Source organism: Carassius carassius, chromosome 16 (genome assembly GCF_963082965.1).
Source record: "Carassius carassius chromosome 16, fCarCar2.1, whole genome shotgun sequence".
Classification (NCBI taxonomy): domain Eukaryota; kingdom Metazoa; phylum Chordata; class Actinopteri; order Cypriniformes; family Cyprinidae; genus Carassius; species Carassius carassius.
The window spans coordinates 29,075,275-29,093,498 of NC_081770.1; the positions used below are offsets into that span (position 1 = coordinate 29,075,275).

An 18,224-nucleotide genomic window follows, 5' to 3' on the forward strand; every position below is an offset into this window, starting at 1 on the left:
AGATGTGCTTTCTGCACAATGAAGTGTTTCCAAATTAATATTAAAAAGATGTCATTGACTCAACATGGCATTTATCTGATGTTGTGAGCTTCGGTGGACTCACCGTTGAAGCTGACTGATCGGATGTACTTGAGAAGCTTCTTGCCACCAGCGTGCTCCATCTCCCCACAAATGCCGGACTGGTCAGGACAAAGGTCCTTCTGCATGTTGTGCAGGGCGTGAGCCATGGCGTACACTGCGTCTATCACAAACTGCACCTTCCCTTCCTGTTCGTATTTGGAGTCTGTTCCGATTCGCTCTTGCCCTGGAAGAAGCAAGAAACACAAGAACAAGTCAAAACAGAGCAAAGACTTTGTAGCGAGACATGTGCCTAAATGCTCTCGTAGGAGAGCATAAACACAAAGAAACAGAGTCAAATCCGGAAGCTTTTGAAGAAATATGTGAGACAGAGCAACAAAACAACAAAAACATTTGAAGCTATCGCACACTTTAGGAACAATCTTTCATTTGACAAATCTTGGCAGGTTTTGGGCGCTATCTTTAATGCTGTGAAGAGTAATGCCTGAAATTCTAGGTGCTTATCTTACCTCGGTCTCTGATGTCACAGTTTTGCTATCTTCAACTTAGCGGTTTAAAGAGATTCATTCGCAGATTTTGCTCAAAGGCAGTGTATTACAAATAAATAAATAAAAATTAAAGAAGTTTAAAAACACTTACATTGATATTTAATCTTTTAAACAGCCATGCTGTAGCAATTTAAGCTAGTTTTGTTCATAGTTTGTGGTATAGCTAGCTACTTTTTTGCAATTACCTATTAGAGTAAGTGTTGACACATTTCCTACTGAAACAGGAAATTGGATGAGGCATAGTGTATGACTCGTTTTCTTTTTTAAAACAGTTGCAAAGCTGAATAACGCCTGGCCAACTGCTAGCCACATTCGCATTTAATTGGACAAACAAATTGTCTCCCGCTAGAAGAGTCGTCAATATTTATGCTTTGTTTTCCCAGAAGGGTCATTTTTAAAAGCATACATCTTCTAAAAGTGAAATATGTCAATGGTTAGGAATACATTATCACGTAGATTAGCCCCAGCGCTAACAGACATAGATTAATAGAGTCATCGTAGTGACAAATCTATAGGAAATTTTCGACTAAATGCCTTTTCTCTTCAGAAATGTCACTGAGTCATGATAATTTGTTAGGTGTTGATGGAAAATTTATTCCACACACACACAAAATCATCCGAGCTGACTGAGGGCTGAGTGTACCTTCACTTAAAAATGTCTTAATAATGACAGTGGTCAGACTTGAGCCTCACCTTAAACTGTGAGGAAAAGCCGTGGCAGTTCTATTATGACCCGCTATTCCTCGATCCACCGGTGGAGGATCTCATGGGACGGCAATGGAGTCAATGCAATATTCTTAGCAACTTCTCTCCAATTAGCTCTGCTGTCGTCCAGATCTGACACCCACCCTTAGATTCCAGTCCTGGTTCCTCAGGGACGCTCTTATAGTCTGTCTTCCCTCTATAACGGCTTTCATTAAATATACTACAGCTGGCTTAGTAGGCTTTCCTGTCCCATCAACCATGGCTAACTCAAATATGTGTATTTTGGAGACAGCTTAATCATAAATTACCCTAGTCCTATGAGGAAGGAATGGGTGACTAGTGCCTGACAGAACAGAAAAACTAGCTTGGAAAAAATAACTTTTCATTTCAGCTGCCTTTGACTTTACATCTCAGAAGTCCCTAGTTATTCACTGAGCTGTTGCGATGCTAATGGTTAACTAGACCTCCATGGTATAAATGGAAACCAAACCAAACCTGGGATTCCCTTATAAATGAGATTGCACACGTGTGCACTAACCCTTGGGTCAAGATGGATTTGCTTGTTAAAGAGGTTCTACACTTTCTCAACATCCCGATGGCATCAAATTAAAGAGTTATGTCTGTCATCTTGTCAGGGTCAGCCGAAAGCATTGAGGGATTCAGATCAATAGAGACCAATGATCTCAGGCAGTGACAAAAACCCCAATCTGCCAGAGGTCCGGACACACAGAAGGTCACAGTGACCATTAGAAAATAATAAGCTGCTATTACGGTGACCGATATCTTGTTGAACAATGTTTCACAATTACACCTAGCCGCCATTATTGACTGAAAACCGTACCGAGCTCAGAAGCTTTTTAGAAAATTGTCTGTCTCTAGTATATCCCTGATTTTTTATCAGCGAACCTCTTCTTTGTATTGACCAGACCTGAATTGCCATAAAATGCTGTGATTATCACAAGAAACTGTTTACCATTACAGCTAGGTAAAAATTAACATGTTAAAGATGCTTAAGAAAAAATTGACTGCAAAAAACTGACTTAAAGTAACAGTACACCCATAAATGAAAAATAGCTGAAAATTTGCTTGCCTTTAAGTTATCCAAGATGTGGATGAGTTTGTTTATTCACTGGAACTGATCTAGAGAAATGTAGCATTACTTGCTCACCAATGGATCCACTGCAGTGAATGGGTGCCATCAAAATGTGAGAGCAAATAGCTGATAAAAAGTAATCCACACTACTCCAGTCCATCAGTTAACATCCTGTGAAGCTGGATAGAGTTCGCCCAGAAGTGACAGATTAAAGTAGAAACGCTTTAATGATGGATTTGTTTCTTATAAATATGCAGTTTTTCACGTCACGTGATGTTAACTGATGGACTGGAGTGATGTGGATTACTTGTGGATTATTGTGATGTTTTTATCAGCTATTTGGTCTCACATTTTGATGGCACCCATTCACTGCAGTGGATCCATCGGTGAGCTAGTGACATAATGCTAAATTTCTCCAAATCTGTTCCAAAGACAAAAAATAGCCAACAACACTGTACATGTTGGATGTCCTGAAGGTGAGTACATTTTCAGCAAATTTTAATTTAGGGTTACATAAAAAAAATATATACTCTGTTTGATATTTTCACTGATTGATCTTTCTAAAAAAAAAAAAAAAAAAAAAAAAAAAAAAAAACAACAAACACAAAAAAGCCTTTTTAATCTACGTGATTCTCTTGTCTAAGTGATAAGAACAAACTCTATTGTGGAACATAGATCTTGCCAGATGTTTTTGATAATTGGAGTGCCGGTTTCCAACTTGTGTGCATGGGTTTCACCTAATCTGTATCAGCCATATGTTATTTGAACTGCAAATTTATTATCTGTCTCTGTCTCTTTTTTCTTTTTGATGAAAACAGGCCAGGTCTTAATGCTGAATAAAACAAACCTCATACTAACAAACCTTACGAACCTAAGCTCTAAACTATCATGAACTTGTAAATGTCACATTTCATGTCATGTCATTTCATAATAACATTCATAATTTGCCTTTCTTAAAGCCCAAAATATTCTTAGTTTTGGTGCGAAAGCTTGCATATGCAAACAGTTAAACAGCCTTTCACGCCATAAGAATCACATTTTAACATGTAAAAACTGAAGTATATGTTTAAAATGAACCATAAAATGTGAACAATGTTTTATTGTTTTATTTATATATATATATATTATAAGGTTCCTATTAAAATATATTTAGCTATAGATTTAGAAATGTAACTTTACATTACTTGCTCACCAGCAGATGGGTGCCATCAAAATGAAAGTCCAAACATATCACAGTAGCAATAACAAGTCAGTTCTGTTCTGATGAATAAACTAATCTACATCTTGAATGACCTTAGGGTGAGTAAATCTTCATAGATTTAAATTTGTGTGTGTGTGTGTGTGTGTGTGTGTGTGTGTGTGTGTGTGTGTGAAATACTCCTTGGGGGAAAATTTAATTTGATCATTTTTCAAATATTGTGGGAACATTACTTTTGAATGTTCTTTGAAGCCGAAGTTCTGAGAATGTTCCTGCTAGCTGGAATTCTGTTGCTTTCTAGCTGTTTTGGAATGCAAAGATGCATCCCGTGTGTTTGCCCCCTGAGTGTGCGTCTGCAAACTGCAAAAAGAAAGCGGCCATTTTTAGTTCTCCGTGTGAGAGATAATTGAGAGACGTGGACCCACTGTGGCACCAGCCTGAGGCAACTCTACCCACAATCCTTTATTCTAAAACAAACCGATACAGCCAATCATGAGCGCAAACAGAGCGCCTCGCCATCCACCACTCCTCGCAAAAGATTCTGTTTGATCTCCAAAACACCTATTAGGCATTTCAGAGATAATTAGGCAGCTTGATTCTGCTTAAGTAGGGAATAAAAGTTTTAAAAGGTACTGCGTCCCTCCCTAAAAAAGAAATCGTGACACTGCTGGTGGACTAAACTGAACCAGAACATCATTGCAGAGCTTTCAAAATCCCAGTGGTTGCAGGTGTAAATAATAAACCAGCAAACATGTGAAGGCTCGGTAGGCTGATCATTCTGCTTTGATCTTGTCAAGCCAGAACAATAAAGCCTGATATAAATGGATGGATCGATGGACGTATAGGCGTTTTCTTGTGTCTGATGTGCTAGGCAATGGCTGTCACTCTCATTATTATCAAGCTATAATTCTGCAAAACCAGCCACTGAAAATGGAAGTGATCCTGGAGCATGTGCTACATAGATAAACACACCATGTAATTATGGTGAATAGATGTCTGTGGGCTGATTGGCGCCTGCTGAAAGAGGTCAAAAATGGAAAGGAACGAATCAGGGTGTCCCCGTTTCCTCAGAGCAGAACATCCTACACAAGAAGCACTTTTTTGTTACCAATACAATAAACTGAGACTTGCACAATGAACAAGGACAAGCGATATAGACAGACTAACAAACTACAATGAACTATTAAAAATGGCTAAAACGAAACCGAATTATGAAAACAACTTCAAAATATAAAAACAAGAACCAATTCAAAATATTAACAAAATCTATATAAATGACACTAACATAACACTGGTTCACACGCTGAATCCAGAGCTGTACAAAGTCACATAAGGATAATTTAGTAAAAAGCTGCAAAAACACAAGTGTATCATTCTCTCTGAACGTTTCTATTGAAAATTCCTATAATAACAGCAATTCTGCAGGCAATTTTTCGTTTATGTTTTCTTTCGTGAGGGGACTGAAAAGCTGTCATTTTCATGAAGTGCCACTGTGAGAATTAATTCAAACACTTCAGTGCCCAGAGGACACTGAACTCTGGCTCTTCGCTCCGAAAAAGGGCTTTAAACATATTCCCAATGTCATTCTGAAAGAGAGAGGAATGAGGAAAAACTGCACAGCAATGCTTTTCTGAAAGGGTATTGCAGAAAAAGTATTTAAACATAAGACATTTACACAAGCAGCAAAACTGCAGATATTAATAATATAATAATATATTAAGAATTGTTTGTATTTGATTTCTAGCTTAATTTTTTTAGGTCCATGCATATTCACTAAAATAAAAAGTAACTTTAAATATGTTTCAAAATAATGTATGTTCAAGTGAATTTTGAAGTCATATCAGTTGCCCAATAACATATTTTATTAAAAGATGTTTGTGACGAGTGGGGCGGGGCCGAGGGACATGGGAGCGAGGCCGGTGGAGTGATTGGAGATGAACTACACCTGTTCGACCCACCGGTCTCGAGGCCCACGGAGGAGATGGAAGGATATAAAACTGGAGCGACGACAGTGAAGGACGAGAGAGGACCAGGCCTGGGCTTTTAGTTGTGTTTTGGTTTTATTTTGTGCGCACCAGTCGTCCGTGAGGGGCTGGTGCGCTGTTTTGTGTTTATTTTGAATAATTAAATGTTATTTGATTGTCCGCCGGTTCCCACCTCCTTCTTCCCGATGATTATTAGAGTTTATATCGTTACAATGTTATTTTTACATTTTACATAGTCTGCCATGTTGTAATAACATGACCAGCTAAATATAATCATACTCATGTCTAGACCCTATTATGCAATACTTTTGTTTGAAGAAATTGTTAATCGATGACTGATTTTTACGTAATACATAGCATCACATTAGAGTATAAATAATCTTCTCCAGAAAACATTTCTAAATGTTGGTTTTCAGTTTAAAAATATCTTGTTTTTGAATTTAGATTAAAAATACTGTGCATTTGGTGTCTTGCTGCATTTGGCACAAGACACCGAAAACTGACAGTTAAGACTACAGCTACTAACAATCTCATTACTTCTTTTTAATGGTGGCGATCGTGCCACACACGCAATGACCTGTGTGCAGGAGCACGTCAGAGAAACCCAAAATTGATTACAAATTCACAGTGACTTTGCAATCCAGCCCTCTTTAATTGCATCTTCTCCTGGACAATCTTGATCCTGGACAACAGCCAACTCCTCTCTCGCCTCTCCCATGTCATCCATCAGACCCGACTCTCCTTTGCCCCCCAGCGCACACTGTTGTTCCAGAGACGACACCATGTGCTTTCTCTCTCATCACATACTCGGGCCCTTGATGTCTGTAAATTGGCCCTCACACCGACGCCGTCTCCGGGCGATGTAGTCTGTCGTTGCCAGCTGTCGCTGACAGAAACTGCCGCCACCTCCAGTTCTCGAGTCTCACCTCGTTGTCCAGAGTCTCGCGGAGAAGACAGGGAACTCAATAAATGAGATTTCTCAATGGCCACGTCTCACAGAGAACTGGTAAAAAACAGTGTCTGGATCTACAACTTTCAGATGACTACAGCTTGTATCTCTATCTGGGTGCGTTAGCAGAATCACAAATAAACAATAAATAACATTAAGTGATGCTTCATCCACACAATTATTATGCAATTAGTGTGCACTGAAAATGATTCCAACAATATTGTTCCGTTATGTGTACCGTTAGTGATATAGTTGTGATGTGGACTCTGTTAATTTTTTTTTTTTTTTACATTTTTACAACAATTTTAAAAACTATATCTTTAGCATTTTAGTTATCCACTTTTGTGTGAACAGGCAGTAATTGTCTAACAGCTTGGCACTTTAAAGTAAAAATCTTGTTTTAAAGATGTTTTTGTTTTATAGAAAAAAAAGACAAATGTGTGGTTCATGGTTGCATTAGGGAATGAATGTACAAACATATGTATTGTTCTGCTGCTGTGTGAATGCCAATGTAACATGCAAGAAATTAGATTTTTTTTTTTTTTAAGAACCGTCATTTGGCAGATTTTATTTGAAATGCGAAAAGATGGGCAAGTGTATTTTTATGGCTTCTTGTATTTCAACTTATTTCAGGCAAACACTGGCCACTCGGCAAAGAAAGGTTGAGACAGAAAAAAATAAAAACAAATAATTATGTTTTTAGATGCTGTTTAGTTGATGAAAAAAAAAGTACAGTATATATATATAGATATAGGTAGTTAATAGGGTTGCTACGAAACAAAACTTGCTCAACTGTTACTCAAAACTTTCCAAATCACAATTTTTTTGGTCGTTTTCCCCTCCATTGAAATCACTAAATGACTTTAACCTGCACACTAAAAAACAAGACTAGGCTAGAGTTTTTCAGTCTGTTCTTGCCATCTTTGTGCGATGTGCATCAGACGGTTCGCGAACAGACTGTGGGCGATCTGTGGGCGAGTCGGCAGTCCGTCTGAGCCTGGTGCTATGTTACTACCAACTTGATGTAAGGTGTAGGCGGCAGTCACATAGTTTCTACCTGATGTATGTTGGTCCGTTGTGGTTTAAATAGCTGAAAACCTCAAGTACCATCTAGTGGACCTCATTTTGACTTGGTAGACAATTTCGGCTAAGCTTATTAGAGCTGCTAGACCACCTTTCTCTTTGGTGTTTTATGTAGTGAATTAATAGCTGTGGAGAGCATCAAACAAGTTAAATTCAATTTTGTGCAATAAAGAGTTTTTGTACAGCATTGGGATCATCACTGTAAAATCTATCCTGAAGCAAAACTAGTTGCTGTATGCTGTCCTCTGTTTTCCTATGTGACAGTTGTGGATGTCATTAGTCAAATAACTGAGTAGTCACCATTTTAATTGGTTCAGATATCAATAAATATATCTGGACAAGCATCATATTCATCAGAGAAATGTGAACGGACAGATTATGCAATACAGAACAATTCTGGGTAACAATTTCTTGGTCTTGCTTTTTATTTCGTTAGCACGTAGTCAATAGTATTGATTCCTACATTAATTACTCTCGATACTCTAGAGTGTTTACCCCTTGTGCTTTTATTGACTTTACCACAGGCTAAAAGGCAAAATACAAGCATACAAAATTTCAAAATAATTTCATGACTTAGAAATAGTACTTCAGTAATTATGCATATCATTGCTTAAAACTGTAATGTTCTACTCGATCCTGGATTATTGTGTTCAAAGCTTCACCGAAAATATTAACGATAAGAGAGGAAAACAACCTTGAATGGATGCTTATGGTATTCGGTTATGAATATTCCCAAGATTTTGTTGACAATCTAGATGCACGTGTACTCTGTCTTGTAGCTGACTGGGAATTGGGAACCTGTCAGCCTGAACTAGCCATGATGAGCTGAGGGAAGCTTATGTAATTGAGAGCTCTGTTACGGTGGAGAATGTGCTTTGTATTCAGAAACACAGTGCTAATAAGCTGGAGTCAATGAGCCTGACGGTTCTTCAGGTTTAGCCAAAAAAAAAACAAAAAAAATATATGATAACTATGATAACTTTCATATTTTTTTTCAATAACAGCAGCAAGTGTCTGCCATAGACTGGCATGTTTATAATTCCCTGCTGAAAAATCCAGCTAAAGCTAGTTGCTTCATTTATGAACACTATATCTGGTTACTAGCTGGTTTAAGCTGGTTATTAACTGGTCCAAGCGGGCCATTAGGCAGACAACCAGTTACCATGAACCAGTCTGACCACCTTAAACATGTACTGTATGACCAGCTAGTAGTTGGCTTGTTGTTGCTAATTGTGCTAAAGATCAACTTAGACCAGTTACCAAGCATCAAAGGACTGTATGTTTACCAGCTTTTTCAGCTAGGTTTTCAGTTAAGATGGCACATATCATCAACTCCCAGTAAAACATAAAATAAAATAAAAAATGTCTTAACATGAGGTGTTTTTATATAAAATTTAGCTGTTACACTTTACCTGTGCACTTTCTGCTAGTGTCTTCTTTCTTGGAGGAACTCATGAGCTTGCAATTGAAGTTCTCCTCCCAGAACTCAGCGAACCAGACGTTTCTCCTGTTGTTCTCCAGCGTGCGTGACATGAAGTAGGTGTCGAAACCTGAACAGAAAAACATACCTTCATTAGCGATAGCATCAGATAATCTGTAACCTTACCTGAAAAGCAAAGTTCATTTGTCTTGACTATTGATACGCTACCAAAAAAACAAGCTACGTCTACCCAGAAGATATAGACTACTGTACATCTACACAGATGCATCTAGCCAGTTCCCGTGGCTTAGTGGTAGAGCATTCCATTAGCAGCGCAAAAGGTTGTGGGTTCACGTCCCAGGTAACACACGTACTGGTAAAAATCATTTTCTAAATGCATAAATGTAAATATAGCCATATACACAATATGTACTGATAATGGACAAACATTGCCAAGTTTGTTGGCATTTATAACATATTTGAATGGTAATTAATAACTATTTTATGTTTTGATTAATGGGTGGCCAATTTCTATGAATTACAATCTCATTTGTGCATTTTCACACAATAAAACACAAAAGAAGATAGGTTAAAGAATGTTGGTAACTAAATAGTTGCCGGTAGCCATTGAATTCCATTGTATGAAAAAAGTATTGTGAAGGTCAGTGACTACCAGGGCCTGCTCAATTACCAAAATTTACCAACATTGATGTCTTTGTGCTAATGTTTTGAGAACATAATTAAAGATCACATAACTTTGAACAAACATTCTACTAACATCACTGAAAGAACATTTGGTATTTTTTCATCGCTGAAAATAACATTTGTCCATAACTTTGAGAGAAGTTTGACAGAATGTTAGAAATTGTTCTGAGAATGTTTTCTTCCTCTTCTTTCTAATGTAATGCTAGTATGCAGGTTTAACTAGTAACTAGTTTAACGAGATTCTCTGTGCAATTAATTCTCAGGTATAGCATATGAACATTTTTTTTAGAGAAGTTACTATTGTTGCCTGATCAGTCTTGGTCCAAACTTTTGTGTGGCAAAAGTTCTGCATCCCTTACAAAATCATTAGCATCCTTACTTGACATTCTTTGCACGAGGCAGCTTAGCATTTAATCAGACAGTTTGCCATCAGCAGACAAACAATAACATTTATCAATCCGGATCCTGAAGAGTCTTTTGAGTCTGTCCTTGTTGTCTGCCATCAAGGCTAATAACATGCCTCATCTAAATAGGTTTTTGGCGTAATGAGGCTTTCATCCACAATGTAGCTACAAGGACAAAGGTCAGCAGAACATTTAATTTTGCCACAGGCATCGGCTAACCTTACATAGTGATAGCTCATTTAAACTTTGTTTTCTTCCACTAGGCAGACTGCAAAGGAAGTGAGTCCGGGTCCATCTTGCCCACTAGAAAATAAGTGTTAAGAAAGAGATAAGGTGTTATCATTAAGCTGCTACAGCAGAGCTGCCCTAAGCCAGTCAACAAATGCAGCTGAAGTGTTTAATGCACACTTGGGCATTGCATACTCTCGAGTCTGAGTAAGCATTCAGTCTATCTGTGGCTCCCAAGATCCATGCCCTGAGTCGGCATGTTGAGGGCTGGAGTCTGGTGGTGAAGTCAGTCACTTCTCCTGTGATGGGATGAATCGAGATTTGCCCAATATACTCAAAAGGCTGCTAGAACAAGCAAGTCGCTTACACCACCAAACTTTTTTTGAAGCACTTACTGACTTCAGTCAGGGTAGCGCCATATTTAATTTATTACAGGAAAGAAAACGAAGCTGTGAAGGACAGAAGTACAGGGTGTTCAGTGGATTGTACTGTTGTTTAACAACATATCGATTGTTTGGCTGATGAAATATCTTTCCACATTTAACTTTCAGTAGACAAGAACTCAGAACTCAGATTCCAGCCCACTTTTCCCAATCGAGCACCAAGAACATGCAGCAACTGCTAGGTTGTGTACTAACTCAGTACACACAGTGAGCCTCTTTCATGACACATGAGCTAAACAAATGTCTGTATTCATTGCATGAATTCTTGTGCAAACAACTGAAATAAGAATGATATTATGAATGATCAGTGAACCAATTCAAAGCAATGCTTTTCTGTTGAAAGCAATTAAATAAAGCTCTACAAATAAATTATCTAGTTATTTGTTTAGTTCATCAAGGACAGAGTATGCAAAGAGAGAATGGGAATGTTCTTTATCTGGAAATCAGTTGCGAGCCAGATTCGAACTCACTTTTCCCATATGAGCATCACAAGTGTGCAGCAACTGCTAGACTGTGGCTCCTCTCTCTTCGCACATAGTGAGCCTTTCTCATGGAACATTAGCAAAACAAATGCCTCGGTGTATATATAGCATGAATTCTTTCTTATATAGCAAACAAGTCTTTATGAATGATTTGTGTGGCAATTTAATGCAATAATAGCATTTAACGCTAATAAATGCAATAAAGTTCACAATAATAATAATTACACAAATTAATTATTTTGAAAGAGGAAAAGAAGACAGAATATAACAGTGGACTGTTGCAAGCCAGATTCAAACCCACAATTCCCGCATGAGTGCCACAAGTAAGAACTACAGCTATACTACAACGGATGCAAGAATAGTTTGTATCAACCACCTGAAAAAAAAACAATGAGAGGAATGAATTTCTGTGTTCGTAAATAGGTTGTAAAACTTTTTACCTTGTTAACCATTTAAAAATAGTTACATGTAAACAATGTAAACATTTATCAGACATTTGTTTTGTTTACAAATGACATATAATGCTGAAAGAGTCATGATCAGGAAGCCAAGCAGATCGAATTGCAAGTAGTTCATTAAACCATTCTAACATAAAACTTTGCATCGTAAATGATTTTATGGACAAATTACAATTAAATTTGTTCTGCTCATGTTTTATGAATAAACCACAGCTTTCTTAATCACGAAAACATACTGACCTGAGCTCAAAAACTTTGCAGTTTATGTTCTGTAGCCTTAACATCTAAATTATTCCTTATAGGCTGATTGATGCATGTTTTTGGTTTATTTGTCAGATGACCTAGACCAAATGTGCTCTACACATCACTCCACAGGCGTAGTCAACTCAGAAATGGATCCTCAGCAGGTTTGCAAGCTAGCTCATAAATTCTGCTAATTGCAGCTTATTTGTACACAAGCCTTGTACACAAGAAACTCCCAAAGGCCTGTGGGTGTCATTTTCTCCGTGTCTGGAGGACAAAGCTCAGAGCTTCACCTTTTGTTAAAAGCATTCAGCAGCTGCTCTGTTTGCGGAGGAATTAACAGGCAGTCCGTGAACCTCCTCCATGGTGCAATTCAGGAACTGACCTTGAAATCCAATTATGTAACCGTTTTATGTATATTAACAATATATCTAAAATAAGACTTTTGAACTCACTATAATGTATATTAGGCAAAAGCCATAGGCAGGATTAGGTTTGACATGAAGTCATTCAATAAAGCACTAGACATGAAAAAATGATGGGGAAACAGTTTGCAATCTTCCATTAAAGTGTAGCGTCACATTCATTATTAATCTTACTAAGTTCTCTGAGTAAAGGAGTAATTTTTATATAAATATATATATCCATTGAATATTACAGTAAAATCTGCGGCATCATTTTAGACATTTAAAAGGATTAAAAGAACAATGCAAAACATAACTATTCTTTTAATTTCAGAAATTACTTTTTGTTTATATATAAATAAGCCACAATAAGGTGATCAAAATGTTACGTTTACGGAAATAGATAATTTATGGAAAGAGAGACTGTAGATCCATCGTGACACAAACTAGCACATCTATGTAGGAAATATACACAATTATGAATATATATATTCCTCCCGAGGGCACACATTTAAACCGAAAAGACCGAAGACCAGCATGCGTTCCTTTAAAGCGCATGTAGGCAGTCGCATGTGTCTTTCCAGCTTTTCAACAGGCATCACCACGGAAGATTAATTCAGACAGGCCTACGCCGTTTCCTCCTGACTTCACAACCCACGGCCAATCCATCGTCATGGGAACCCTGCAAGCAAATGAGAAGCTTTCCCTCGCCCATCCTCAACCGCTTTATAAAACATTACACACAAGTTTTTAGACATCCCAAGGCCTCAAGAAAACCCGTTCCAGCCAGAGATCCTAACTTGTGGCATCAAGCCATGCAAGAAACCTCAGGTGACAATCGGTAGCGCTGACGATGCTTCAAATAAAGTGCCCGAGTCTCGAGTGCCACGCTGGATCTTCGCCTCTTGCTGTGATTTTATGGACGTCTGAGGTTAAACGTTGCTCAGAGCCTGTTGGGGGAAAAGGCAAACCGAACTGATCTCCAAATCAACAAGCATCACACTCCAAGCTGTCACTCTACTTCGAGTGTCTCCGAGCGGCTGATATAACGTTGTTGCGGAGCGCAAGCGGCTAACGCACTCGCAATTTGTCTCCATCTCTGTATTGAGCTCCAGACAGATGGGGGCTGACAACTTCAGATCGATTCTGCTAAAACAAGTCTTTAGGGGAGGTGGTGAGAAAAGAGATAATAATTTAGATGAGCATCATGCCTGCATAATTTCAGTGGCGGTTTTTGTCAGACAAATGAGAAAAATAAGGAAATAAGCTTCTGTTTTCTTGGAAAACTGCTTGCTTACCAAATCATTTGAATGGTGTCATTCACAAAAGAAAAAAATGTATAATAATAATAAGTTTATATTAATATATGTAGTAAATCTGAAAACAAGTATGAAAGACTGACTTTTCTTTAAAGGCTAAAATGTTCTGTTCAGCACTGATTCAACCAAGTGTGGAAGAAATGTTGAATGCTTCCATTATATTCAGAAACAGGCCATTAAACCGAACATGTCAATGCTGCAATCTACATTTCTACTTTGTTTTATCAGTTTTTTATTAGTGCTTGGAAAGCACTGGGATATTGATATTCCTCACACATTTTGATTAAGGTTTGTTCTAAGTATTAAACTTCTGTAATGAAATCTTAAATCACTTAACTTGGAGAATCCATTTAAACTTTTTTTCTTCTTTTATTTTGCAGACTGCTAAAAAAATAAAATAAAATAAAATAAAATAACTTGAATGTACTAAATATACTATGATAAAAATGTTGGGTCAGTGGGATTTTTTAAATTAATTTACATTATATATTTACTAAAAAATATATATTTATGATTTATTATTATTATTTTGTTTTTGTTTTTTTTGTTTTTAGCAAGGATGAAATTTGTACAGAATTTTACTTTTGTATTGTTTACACAATAAATATGAATCAGCACAAATGTTTTCAGCATTGATAATAATAATAATAATAATAATAATACAAGTATATAAAAATAAATAATTTTTGCATGCTGAATTGTGATTATGTTGTGCGTAATAGGCTACATAAACATAAAAAATGAAGCTTGTGGTGAATTGATGTCAAAAACTAAATTTTGTTTGTATGTTTATTTATCTTCATAGTTAATACTTGTTTATCACTGCTCATTTGATTTAGAGCAAAACTGGTTTTCGACATGAATTATTGAAACCTCAACTCTCTTAATTATTCAGTTTCAGCTGAAAATATATAAAATAAATCACCCTGAGATGTAACACTTAACAGCCCTGCAGTAGATTTAACTTATAGAATACAATATAACTGGGTCAGAAAATAACACAGTCCCATATCTCTCATTGTGTCATAAATACTGTTGACCTCTTGTGGTTAAAGACCCACTTGTTATGCAAGTGTAGTTCTAACAGTAGACAATATTATTATTTAGCATAAAACACTTAAAAAACTGTGGAAGATTTACTTTTATTTAGAAAGATAAAAAAAAGTTATTTAAAAAAATAATTACCATTTCCACCTCAAATAGCGTTTATGGACACTTTGAGTTGAAAATATGAATCATGTTATTCCTAACTGAATGTAATGAGATTTGATGAGAAACGTTGTGTTTTAGAATGGCATAGCAAATTACAGTTCATAGCTGTGATGTAAACTAAATGCTATTGGCTATTCAAAAAAGGAGAGAAGCCAATCAATAAATCCCACCCAAAATTCATGCTTCAATATGTAATTTTACAACACGAGAATCACAAAATCCCCACCATTAGTCAATATGAGTTAAGTGTTCCCATCAAAGCAAGCATAATCGGCAATGGACCCAATCCTTTCAACCTCGCTCTTGTAATGGTGGTGATGGTGAAAGGGTTGTCAATGTGAGTTTAGGGTCATAATCAGAAATCCTGGAGAGACAATTCCAGGTCCCCTACTGTTAGAGAGCCATCTACTACATAACACAATATGCACCCAAACAAACAAACCCAGTCGGAGGTCACAGCAGAGGCCTGGCCACCAGCTGTGAGCCTAATGGCCAAATTAAAACTAAACCAAGAGACTGAAATGCCACATGATAAAGCAGAGAGGACCCGCTTTGTGCACAGTTTGATCCAATTACAGACTGGGCCAAGAATGTCAGATTCCTGCTAGCTCATATGCTAACGTCCGAGTAACAGCAGGTGGAGAACGTTTGATGTTGGAGAAGTTAGTTTTGTTGCAGGTGATTTTAGATTGGTGAGTCACGATTCAATGACTCATTACAAGTTTGCTCTGATAATAATAATACAAATGCTAAACTGACAATCTTTTTCAGAAATTGTTTCCGTGACTAATTACTCCAATGTGGAGACAATTTACTTAGTTCTTTCGTTGTATTGAAAAATCATGGCCCATTTAACTACAACATGGCCTCAAATGAAGAACATTTCCATGATTTACTATGACATAACAAATTAGTGAAACATAACCATGATTAGCTAAAATCAGGGAATAAAATAGAGAAACGTGATAACAAATGTATTAAAACAAGGTAACAAATAGGTTAATTTTGATGATTTACTAAAACAATGGAACAAATCAGTGAAACTTGACCATTATTTATAACAAAGGGCAAATTGAGTGAAACATTGCCATGATTTAGTAAAACAAGGGAACCATTTAGTGAAACCTAGCCACAATTTACTGAAAAAAAGAGAACAAATTAGTGAAACATGGCCACAATTTACTAAAGTGAATAAACAAATTAGTGTAAAGTGACCACAATTTAATATAACTATGAAATTAATTATGAATTAAGGAACATGACAACTTTTTACTAAAATGATGGACGAAATTAGTGCACCGTTATCATGATTTACTAAAAAAAGCAATAAATTAGTGCAACCACAATTTATTAAAATGAGGGAATTAATTTACTGAAATTATTAAACAAAATAGTGAAATGTAGCCACAATTTACTAAAATGGGGAAATGAATTTACTAAAATACTGAAACTAAATAGAGAAATATGACCATGATTTACTCAAACAAATCAACAAATTAATGAAATGCGACCGCAATGTACTAAAACAATGGAACAAATTAATGAAACGTGGCCATGATTTACTAAAATTAAAGAACAAATTTACTAAGATAATGAAACCAATTTATGCTATTTGACCATGATTTAATAAAACAATGAACAGATTAGTACAACATGGTCATGATATAACTAATAAGTACAATGTGGCCACAACAAGGCAATGAATTAGTGCAACTTACCATGATTTAACCCAAATGAGCAAACAAGTTAATACAGCCATAACACATGGCCACGAATAAATAAGTTGTGGAAGCAAATTCTTAATTTGCGGTTATATGTATTTTTTCCATGCACATTTGACATTTTCCATGACATTTTAAATGTCAAAGGTTCCTCTCAAAGCTATTTCATCAATTTATTTACTCATTCATTTGGTAGAAGCTAGCAAAAGTACCAAGATGTTGAAGGTTGTGTGATGGATCTTTAAAAACTGTGGATAAAGCCTTGCATGGTAAAAGAAAATACGACACCAGACTACATTAAATACAGGTTACAGTTTTCCAATGTGTAGGTTCACTTGGTAATTTTGGGTTCTGATGCAAAACCCCAGTTAAAAACCATTGGTTAAACAGATCCCAACAGCTACTGCAAATGAAAAACTCATCTTTAAAAGCATTTTATAGTCTAGTAGCTATACGGCAGGACTGACATTCCTATGATTATCCTTGCATCACACTCTAGCATCTCTAGGCCATTCCCTAAGTGCTCATCACATTGGAGCACTTGGGCTGTTCCTGAAGAGATATCTTTGCTGACAGTCTGCCAGCTAGATTTCAGCACGGGTTACCTGACTGGTGATCGAGTAGCTATTGCACCACACAGCTATGGGCTCTTTTAGCCCAAGATGGTTTCATAATAATTCAAGTAAAGATGAGAAATTAACTTCACCCTCAGGTTTTGTTTGGGGTTTGAAAGGCCTCAAGCTGTTTGACTTTTCCTTATTTTATGAGGATGGATTAAAAACAAGGTTATAAAGATCATAATAGATTGCTTCTGTCCGAGGACCACAGGTGTGAAATATTAGTAGTGTTTCCTAATAGGCTATAATCATTATTACTATTTAAGGGTAATTATTTGGGCATCTAGCTAGTTACACCCTACATTGTAATAAAATATTTTTTTTCAAAGTTGCAAAACTGAGATTATTTCTATGTTTTACAAGCAAATACTAGTTCAGTTTATCTACTTCAAAATTTCTTGTTTAGTGCGTTAGGAAACAGTTGAAAACTGGTTTGACACCCCCCCCCCCCCGCTGTACAAACTAAATAGCAAATTACTTTAAATAAAACATCAGAATACTTTAGCAATGACATATACTTTAGTAATGGCATATGTATAGTAATTTAGATATACAGTAATTAGATCATATTTCTGTAGGATGAAACATAAATTGACTCAAAAAGCCTTTCTTTTTTTTATAATTAGTATTTTATTAAGTTTTCAAACATCACTTTTACAATAAAATCAACATTGTAGTCAACTTCACAATTGACATCTTAACATGTATCGATAGTGATGATATATTTTAAATGTACACAAATAAATAAAAATAAACAAAAAGAAATAATAAAAATCATACAAAAAAAAAAAAAAATCAAATATACATTTTTCAACAGGCACCACATTCTCATCTAGTAGCAATATATTGCACATATTTTCCCCATTTCGCCACATATTTTTCTGTCCTATCATTAATATTGAAATAAATTTTTTCGTATGATGCCACTT

General features: G+C 36.3%; 1 protein-coding gene across 2 annotated transcripts in view; it reads right to left on the bottom strand.

Moving 5' to 3' along the window:
* The window catches only part of LOC132160087 (metabotropic glutamate receptor 7-like), a 205,469-nt gene that overhangs the window by 86,685 nt on the left and 100,560 nt on the right, over window positions 1-18,224 (bottom strand). For both annotated transcript variants that reach the window (XM_059569796.1, XM_059569795.1), the window contains exons 5-6: window positions 9,052-9,189; window positions 104-304 (exon numbers count right to left, since the gene is read on the bottom strand). In XM_059569796.1, the coding sequence (XP_059425779.1) occupies window positions 104-304; window positions 9,052-9,189 (339 nt within the window). The remainder of the gene's footprint in view (window positions 1-103; window positions 305-9,051; window positions 9,190-18,224) is intronic.